This window comes from Bombus fervidus, chromosome 3, assembly GCF_041682495.2.
Source record: "Bombus fervidus isolate BK054 chromosome 3, iyBomFerv1, whole genome shotgun sequence".
NCBI classification, from domain to species: Eukaryota; Metazoa; Arthropoda; class Insecta; order Hymenoptera; family Apidae; genus Bombus; species Bombus fervidus.
Window position 1 is genome coordinate 18,694,844 of NC_091519.1, and position 10,178 is coordinate 18,705,021.

A 10,178-nucleotide genomic window follows, 5' to 3' on the forward strand; every position below is an offset into this window, starting at 1 on the left:
ACTTTTTTCACATACAGATTTAGGTACAAAAATAACGTCGAAATCCCGTAACAACCATTTTCTGTAGTGGAATCTTCTGTGGTAAATTTTCTATGACTTTTTTTTACAGTATAGATTTTGGTTTTATAATTTAGAAAAGTAACTATATTGGATACAAGATTAAAAAGTAATAATACTATTGTCGATCAACGAACTCAATCACACAAAATAAAAGACGTCATATATCTCGCATAATAATTGATTTGCATAAAAACATATTATCGTACATTAGCGATGTTTTTTCTTCTACGAATACAATAGACATAGTTCGAAATGAGTAAAACCATTTATGAATGCAATAGATATCGAAATGAATAATAAATAACTCATAACTATACATATTAAAAATACCTAAAATGAATGTCTACTTTGCAAGTTTAGAGTACTTTTCCCTTTAATAAAAACAGTAAGGCCGAAAAGTAGGCATTTTCGGAGGCATAATTAGTGCAACCCAATTGTGAATCCGTCGATATATTCAAAATATATACGAGGTATTTTTTAATTCTTTTTGTACAATCGTAACATTTAACAGCTTTTTTTTGGCATTGCTTAAAAAGGTTTATAAGTGATAGATGGTGAGCACTTTTCTCACGGATCATCGGAGGGTAGTACACTAAAAATGCAGGTACAATAAGTTTTTCTCTTCTTTTTTGAATCTCATTAATCCTAAGGAACATGTCATTACAATTATGTATAAGTCGAGACTCCGATAATCAATCAACAGTATGTTCGTGTGTAAAATATTTATATGAATATATATATATATTCATGAAATGAATAATTTGTGCTTCCTGATGAAAATTAAATATCTCACATCGAAATACCAGATCATTTTTTATAAGGAAGCTAACCTTTTTCTTTCAACTTGCTTTATCTTTTTATGCGTTACATACATCATTCATTACGAAATGTAAAATTTTTATTTCTCCCTTTTTTCTTACGGTAAATATTCTTTTTCCTTCTTAACTAGCATGAACACATTGAATATATTGTTTTTCATATTTCCATTAGGTAGAACAGTACAACCTGAACTTTTGTGTGGACTTTAAAAGAAAAGCGCACGTGTACAGTATCTTTCCAGGCGGATCTGTTTTTGCATTGCGGTAGTTTTTATATTTTTTTTTTCTTTTTTTTTTCTTTTTAACATTCCGTTTTTAACATCGGACGTATTCTTACGATAGACAATGAACATGCTTAATTTAAGCTATACGATCGAAAAGAAGTTTTCTTCATAATTTCATCGAAAGCGTTAAAGAATCTAAAAGTATATACTTTCTTTATGATTAATGATTCCAATATTGATAATCATTACCTTTTAATGCCATTGCCAAGTCAATTAAAGATCGTAAAATATAATATGCAATAAAAATGGCAGTTGTAAAATGACAGTGATATAATACATAGTTAATGATTATTTTAAAATTTATATGTTTCTCTTCGATCGTTAAATAAAAACATGCACGTTAAACTACTTTGCATGATGTAAACGAATAAAGCTACAAGTATAGATGTAGCATATATTCTATTACTCTTAATGAGTAAATAATAACTAGATGCGCGACTATTAAAATATTTTTCCGTCTATCTTTCGTAAAATTTTTTATGAAAAAAATTAATTTCCTCCCTTTTATGAGACGACAAAATTTAACCGCTTAACACTTAGCCAACCGAATGGGGAGATCACCCCACATTAAAATAAATCGCTACATGGCCGATCGGGGATTTCCCATTTGAACCTTAGGAACGCGTTTTTCTTTTTATTATTATCTGTTATTGTTTAGATGGAATTGTTTCCAAGTAATCGGACTTTTTCAACTTTTACAAAGTACAGTATATAATAAAATACACCAATTTAGTGTTTGGTGTTGACTTGTCCGAGCACGGTCCGAGAAACATATAGTTCGCTGTGGCGCGCGCGGTTGACTAAGCGTTAACACTTTATACAAATAATCTTCCAAATGCAATACAAAACTTTATGAATGTCTATTACCAAAAATTTATCTAAAAATATTATTATTTTTAATAACTTATAATTCTTAGATAGTACTCTAAGGTGTCGCGCAACTAAGGCTGAAGATTACAGAATGAACTTCATTCGGAAAAATTTAACTTTTCATACAATAATTATTTTCGGTATTGCAAACATAATTCTGTTTAAATCTTACTTTTTCTCTTTCAAGAAACTATAATGTTCTTATACTTTGCAGATTTATATGTATTAAAATTAATAATATGTAATTAACGTCGATCTATGAATTACCAAGTAGGCTGGAAAGAACACGTGAATATTTAAGCGCTTAATTTAAATGTTTGTCAGACCTGAGAATCCATCCACGCTGTACTTTTTAGCAACATTTCTTAAGAAGAGTTTGCTTCTCACTTTGGAAACCAAAGGATCCCACGAGGGTAATTCAAGGATCGAAATAGAAACAGAGGTATCTCTCGATACTGCCACAATTTTTTAACAAAAACTGATGTGCTAATAGATATAGATACTAATCAACAAATGAAGCAGATACATGGTGCGCCTCTGGTTACATTTACTTACTTTTTCACCTAGTTTGAACAATAACAATGTACTCTGTATCACAGTATTATATTAGTAGTGTATTTAGTATTTGTCGCATTTACTTTGGATATGGCAAATATGAAATATAACAGTAAAATTATACTAATGTAAATCTATATTCTTTGGGGCTAAATGCATATCACAGTGGGAAAATTTTCAACATTTCTATCTTTTTTTCTTTAAATTCTTATTGGAATTTCCAGAAGCACACCAGTCTTCAATAATGTATCATCTTAAAAATCACGTTACGTCTATATATCTTATTAAAGATATTACAGAAAGCTTTACCGCCAACCAGTGGAAATAAGCAGGCAATATTAAAGTAAAAGTATCTTTTACCATTAGTTAAAAATGCACCTTAGGTTATTTAAGATACTTATTTTGTATCTAATATGCAGTCTTATCCTAATTCTTTTAGCTGTGCAACTAATTTTATCAAATGGAAAGCGATAAATTAGTAAACATGTACCTGTTCTCTAAATGATACAAGATGGTCCATGGCGTTTCAAACATTTTCATTTATCTAATCAAGTGGTTGATCACAGGTGTATCACAATCATTTACTTGTCAATTATTAATTCATTTATCACTGTATCGTTCTTTTAAATAAATATTTACAAAATTTGTTGGATCACTCTCTAGAGACAAATAAAATTACTATGAAAAGTTACACAGCTCACCCTAAACACTAAAAACATGCAGTAAATATTTAGTAATGTTTAGTAATGTGTTAGTATTAACATGAGATAATTATAGGATTATGAGTTAGTAATGAAAAATAATTAAGTGCCGAATCGTTCTTCCTTTCATCGTATAAAACCTAACCCCTTAACCTACAACGTCGTGGTAGACTCGTAGTACGTCCTTTGGACCAAACATGAAGAACACGTGCGAGAAATGTTATACGTTCTTCGGGCAACATGCGACAAACTCTTTTTTTTGCATTCGAAACTTAAATCGTAGGGAAAGGGGTTAAACAAACAAAGGAGAAATGTACATTAAATGTATAAGTATAGTTTTGTACTAAAATGATTGATGTGATTTGTCAATATTAATATTTCAGTACGGAAAGAATTCGTTTAGACTAAATAATTTTTTCGGCATTTTAAGATAAATTGTTTTTACATTCTATTTAAATGTGTCCTTTTGAATAGTTAAACATTATCATTTATTAATAATCTCCTTCGTTTTAATAGCAGAATTTCAATAAATGAAAAAGTTTAAGCCTCATTTACCGGTTTTTGTGATACTTACAAATATGCAAAAGTTGCACGTTAATAGTGATTTTAAGTTTAATTTCAATTATTTTATATGCTCAACTAGTGCATGCTCTGACTACTATATAAGTATCAGACTAGCAACATTTATAGATTATTGGAAACTATTTTACGAGTCTGATTTGTAGTGATCTAACTATTTTGAAGTATTTCTTAATTGATGGGCTCATAAAAATTATTTTAGACTTATCTGTTTAAAGATCGAATTAATGTCATTTTCAAAGCGTAATAATTGATTAGCTAGTACTGCTTGCCAAAGAAGAAATTGTTGTGCATGCAGTGACTAAAATAGTGATTTTGCAAAAGCCTGTATAACTACAGGAACACTAGCATCAAAGCCGTTAATTGTCAAAACATTCTTGTCACTCTTCTGCTTGCGATAAGTCGACGAAGAGCACACAGCACAATTTATTAATCTGAAAAGAATTAAATAATGTACAATATGTTCATATGATAATTTTTGCGAAAAAATAATTTAAAAAGACATACTTTGTATTCGTAAGTTTGAGTTTTGTATTATATGCCTCAAGAGCTTTTTCAGATGTATCAAATTTCTCAAATATTTGATCTACAATGTTAATAAATACGTCGTATTTGTGGTTTTGGTGAGCAGCCCATGATATTGGCTTAGCCAAATTTATGTTTCCACCAGGCATTTGTTGTAATCTTTTCATAGCTTGACCAAAAGAAGCCGTTTTATCAATGTTCATAACATGAATTCCAAGATTCTTAAACGTGACAATGGTGACGTTCTTCTCACTACGAAGAAGTGCAAGTGCAATCATGCACGCTGCTTCTGCACCATTCACATTACCACTACGCCAAGTATTTGTTTCCAACATTGCTTTATTCGTATTGATCGTCACCATGTAACGTAAACCAGTTGGTTGAATATGCTAGATAAAAATAATTAATATAGTAAATAAATACATATATGAATGCTTTATGAGCATTTTTTATTTATACTTACAAAGAAGGAAATATTCAACATTCTGTAAAGGGCATCGATGATTTTGGAATTTGGTTTAGACGGAGCTGGTGGTGGTTTATCAATTTGTTCTTTGACTTTTCTCTTTTCGTACGTTAATGGTCTTCGAAAGTTATATATTAGATAATATTAATAAAATATAAAAAAGGAACACACATTGGAAATTATTTTATTTTACGACTTACTTTCCAGAATTTTCATAATCTCTTATTGTAACCAATACTAAAGCTGGATGAACCTTATCTCGGGCAATATTTTCTTCATTAGTGATTTGATCTATTATTTTGGAAATTGTTGGTGAGGTTGGTTTCAATAATTTAAGATTGTGTATTCTTTGTAGATTGGTTAAAAGCATGACTAAATTCATCGATGGTATTAGTGCATTCCAAACCTACATATTATCCATAATTATAAACCAAGTGTATCTTATTTTCTGAAGAAATTTAGTTGTCTTTTAGTCATACCTCTTTAGATTTCAGCAAGTGTCCGGGTACATGATCTAATGTTAATTTGTACATCTCCAAAAGACCTGCTGCTCGAACTTCATCCGTACAGTGTTTAAAGTCTTCGACACGTTCAATATAATCTAGAATTTCTTTAAGTGTAGGATCTTCTGCAGGGTATTTTTTCACTTCTTCTAAACCATGTATTACATATCTAAGGACCATTCCTCCTCCTATTTAACAGCGTACTGTTTAGTTAAAATTATGTTTACTTATATATGATTAATAAATATCAAATAAATTAGGCAAATACCAGGATTAATAGGTACAGGATGAGACAATTTTATGATATCTTTATGCTTCCAACCATATCTGCCTTTATATCTTGTAACACACTTTGCTAATTCCATTGGTGTTTTTGATAAATACCAGTTATTTACAGCTTTTCTTAAACCTTGACCCCATCCATGTTTTGAACTACCAGTTGCATCAAGTTCTTTTTTTTTACTTATTTGAGAAGCAAATTTTATGAACAAAATGAAATGCTGTGGTGATATACAAATTTTGTTTAAAACTGCATACGCTGCATGACGTAAACTTTCACTTTTCATCTGCCTACAGCAAACAGCAAGAGCAAATACCAATGTTTCTGGATTAGGGACAAGATTACTTTCAAATGCCTGTAAAAGATAAAATTTTTCAAATCGTTATCATAAATTAATTATATATAATTGATTTTAATATTTATCATGAGATCTTACCTTTGTGATGATTTCAATTGGTAATAATTGTTTTTCTGTATTTTCAGCTAATTCTTCAATAGACAGGACATTTTTAGCCAGAAAATAATTATGAACAAACCAGTTTCCAGGTTGATAATCAGGATATTCTTTACCGACATAAAGAAATTGTGATAATCGTACTTCAGGATCATTTGGATCCAAATCTACCGCCATTTCTTACACAATACTATAAAGAATAATTTATAAATTTAGAGAGTATGTAAAATAAGAAATGTTTTTTATTTTATTTATACAAAAGCTTTATTTAGTTATATAGCTTGAATTTATTCCTGCATATTTAGTTACATAACAATAATCCATTAACAAAATATAGGGAAATATATATAATTGACAATTAGCAATAACCGTATATTTTAAAAAAATCGATGTTCAAGCAACTTTATTAAAATGTATTAGAAATGTAATTTTGAATAGTATATATTTACAACTTTATTTAATCATGTATGTTTGTAAGTGTGTATATGTATGAACGATCTTTTTAATTTTGACTCAAGCATTAGTAATTGTTTATAAGAAAATTGTAGAAGGAGCTAATTTTCATACACATACAGTGTATAATAGGACATAGTAACAGGTATCACTGAATGACCTGATAAGGTAACATAAAAATACGGGATATGCCATTACAATAATGCATGCTTGGCTTCATTAATCATAGAGGTACAATACTTGTACGGCTGCAAAAAATTTGATAAACTTTTAAATGTCATTATGTACATTCAATCCTTATTACCTTGTGTTAATCGAAAGAGTAACAACCGAAAACACAACCATACAGTACGACGTTTTATGACGTACAAGAATGTACTGACGGAAGAAGTTATATGGTCCGAGTAGAACCTGGGTCAAGTGCAAAGCACGAAAGCTCATTGACCCTCAGAAAACAGTAAATATGTTAACGAAATAGAACTTTTTATATAATAAAAAACAAGATTCTTCTTCTAAACTTTTTGTTTACTAAATGCATTTGTTTTTTCTTTATTAAAATTTGATGAATTTTTAAGTATTTTTCGAAAGATCTCTTTTACCGTAATATGCGAGGCAATAGTGAATATTCGTTGCATGCGCACGCATTAAATTTTTCTTTAGTTACTAGTTTTTAAAATGACAGGTTTAAGATAGTTGAATAAAAAAGAAAAATGAAAATGTTTTCATACATTTCTCATTCATTTGTTTTCAACATTTTAATTTTTTTTTTAATTTGTTAAATGATACCTAAGACGAAATTTCCTCTTTGATGATACCTTATTATAGCTCTATATTGTAACTCGTGGTCAAGATTCTAAATAATTACATATTTTGTTTTCTTTTTAATGATATGTGGTTTTTATAATGTGTGAAATATTGTTAATTCATTATTTTGTTAACAATTTTTTAAGTAAACATTACAATTATTTAAAATAAAATAGTAATTTTTTATTATACTCGTACAATATTATAATAGTTTGCAATTATATATAAAACAATATAAAATTCTAAAGAATAATGAAATTTAAATACTGAGAGATATGGATAAGAAGTTGATTTCATTTTCTGAACACTATCTAATCAGATCTGATATTTAAAAGTCGTCACTGTTTTAAGTTGGTATTTGATTTGTTGGCATTTTGAATCTCAACTAGTGATACTGAATGATACTAGTGATAGTGAACTTGATAATGCCAAAGAGAAAATGAGGGTTCTCATGGAGGTTCTTGATTGTTCTAAGTGCCCTAAAGTATAGGTGCTGCACCAGGCGGCCAAATGCAGAAGGTGTTCCACGCTAGCATATACAAGAACCTATTTAGCTGTGACAGAAGCAAGGTATACCCGCTGTGATTCTACGCTGTAAGAGCCTATGTATATGACAAAATCGCAAAATAATTAAAATTAGTTGCCTAAGAAAAAGAAATTAATTGTTTTAGAGAAAAAAAGGAAATCTTTCTTCTCAAACGATAATGAATCAGTGAAGCGATGCAATAATTTGAATATATTATTCATTGTGGTGGAACTAAATAGGTTTTTGTATATGATAACGTGGAATACCTTCAGCACTGGGTCGCTGAGAGCAGCACTGGTTCGAGAACAACCGGAACCATAAGTATGAGCACTCTTATTTCCTCTCTGGTAATAGTTTCAAAAAAGTAATGTCAGTATAACAGTCATGGCAGAGTGGTTACAATCGAAAATTGTTCGTTTTTGCGAACTAAATAGCGTAGAGGAAAAACATAATATTTTATCTGATATAAAAATAAAATTGGGAAGTTTAAACAATAGAGAAACTGAACAGATCTCTCGTAATGTGGATTTTAGTCTATTGCTTGCCCAATTAACCTCAAATGACAGGTATCATAACAATACTGATTTCTTTAATGACCTTCAAGATATCTTTCAAAATATATTTTCTTTTTATTTTTTATATATTTTGTTAAAAGGAGGTTGAAAAAAGCTACAAATATATTATAAATAAAGAATTGCGTTTCTGCTAGATAATCTATTATAATATTAATACAATAGTGGAAGAACATGAAGAAATTAAATAACTATAAAACTGTTTACTACTTTTCCCTTACAGAGAATTTGTAGATCAAGTATGTGACATTTTGAAGGCATTGTTTGGCATTTTAGAACCTGGAGAAGTATATCAAAGATATTCAACAGAAATATCTCAGTTGATAATTCATCCAGCTGATGTAGTTAGGTCGCTTGTGTTGCATGAAATTTTCTGCATTGTTTCTAATCCCCAAAAGTTACCTTTGCTGCTCAAAGATGTCAATTTATTGGTTGCTGTCATAAATAGGATCGGAGATGACAATTTGGTGGTAGCTAATTGTGCAATGCGTATAATGAAAGAAATTGGTAAAAATCCAAATGGATTAGAAATTTTATATACAGGTGAACTATTAAGAAGTTTTGCTAGATTGTTAGTAAAAAACGATACCATTAGTTTTCGTATATACGAAGTTGTTGTGGATGTAGCAAAATCTTCAAAAGAAGGTTTAGAAGCTTCCGCTCAATCAGGATTTTTAAAAAGTTTATTAGATGTGCTTGAAAACGAAGATATATTGCTACAGATAAATGCATTAGAAATCCTGACAGAATTGGCAATAACAGAGAGAGGATTAAATTACTTAGCGCAACAAGAAGTCATAAGAAAATTTGTTGAAAAAATAACACAGGCCGATGAAAATCCATTATCAGATTTGTTGATTCCTGGATTAATGAAATTTTTTGGAAATGTTGCACGTTATTGGCCCAACGAAATATTTTCAAAATATCCAATTGTCGTCTCTGCATTATTTGAAGTAATAGAGAGCGGTGATCAAACTCTCCTTGGTGTTGCTTTAGACACATTGGGACATGTTTCTATGCGTGTGGAAGGTAAATATGCTCTGCAAGCTTTGGGAGATGCAATGCCGTGTGCATTGAAAAAAATTGCTGACATAATACAAAGAATGCCTACAGCATTAAGAATACGTGGGCTTAATAACTTGGCTCTCATACTTGATGTACAAAAAGCAGAACAAGACAACAGAATTTTGTCACTGACAAAATCATGGTTTAACTCTATGTGCGACGATCCTATGGGTATGATTCTGGCATTGTGTAGGCAACCATTTGCAGATATTAGGCAAGCAAGTTTAGAAGTGATGGCAGTTGTGGCATCTCAAGTATGGGGTCAAGAAAACATATCCTCTTATCCAGGTCTGGTTGAATTTCTGTTGGACAGGAACGTCGAATCGTTTAAAGAATGTAAGGAAGCTAAATACGCAATTGTAAAACAGCTAGCCGAAGCCGAACAAGATGTATTCGATGCAAATACAATGCAAAGGTTTAGGGAGTTTGTAACTCAAGGACCGCATTACGTCGAAGCCAATACAGAAGTTGCGGTAGAAGGTCTATGAGTTATATTGTTTTCTTTTTTGTTATCGTATGTTAAGAGTGTTAAAAGTTATTAATATTTACTTAAAACATTGTATAAGATGTGGAATAATTTTTTTTATGTAAACACAAAAAATATATTATTTATTTTCTATGTTATATCTACAAATAAAATATAATGGTACACAAATGAGGATT

General features: G+C 30.1%; 2 protein-coding genes across 2 annotated transcripts; one reads left to right on the top strand and one right to left on the bottom strand.

Annotated features, from left to right (window-relative positions):
* Positions 1-2,479: 2,479 nt before the first annotated feature.
* LOC139985464 (RNA-binding protein RO60) lies at positions 2,480-7,158 on the bottom strand. Its single transcript, XM_071999908.1, has 8 exons — positions 6,853-7,158; positions 6,078-6,285; positions 5,630-5,996; positions 5,338-5,549; positions 5,059-5,264; positions 4,856-4,976; positions 4,375-4,781; positions 2,480-4,301 (listed from the first exon to the last, which is right to left on the bottom strand). The coding sequence occupies exons 2-8, from the start codon at positions 6,270-6,272 to the stop codon at positions 4,169-4,171; spliced, it is 1,641 nt and encodes a 546-aa protein (XP_071856009.1). The 5' UTR covers positions 6,273-6,285; positions 6,853-7,158; the 3' UTR covers positions 2,480-4,168.
* A 1,021-nt stretch (positions 7,159-8,179) lies between these two features.
* LOC139998357 (26S proteasome non-ATPase regulatory subunit 5) lies at positions 8,180-10,170 on the top strand. Its single transcript, XM_072022774.1, has 2 exons — positions 8,180-8,444; positions 8,674-10,170. The coding sequence occupies exons 1-2, from the start codon at positions 8,263-8,265 to the stop codon at positions 10,001-10,003; spliced, it is 1,512 nt and encodes a 503-aa protein (XP_071878875.1). The 5' UTR covers positions 8,180-8,262; the 3' UTR covers positions 10,004-10,170.
* The last annotated feature ends 8 nt before the right edge of the window (positions 10,171-10,178 follow it).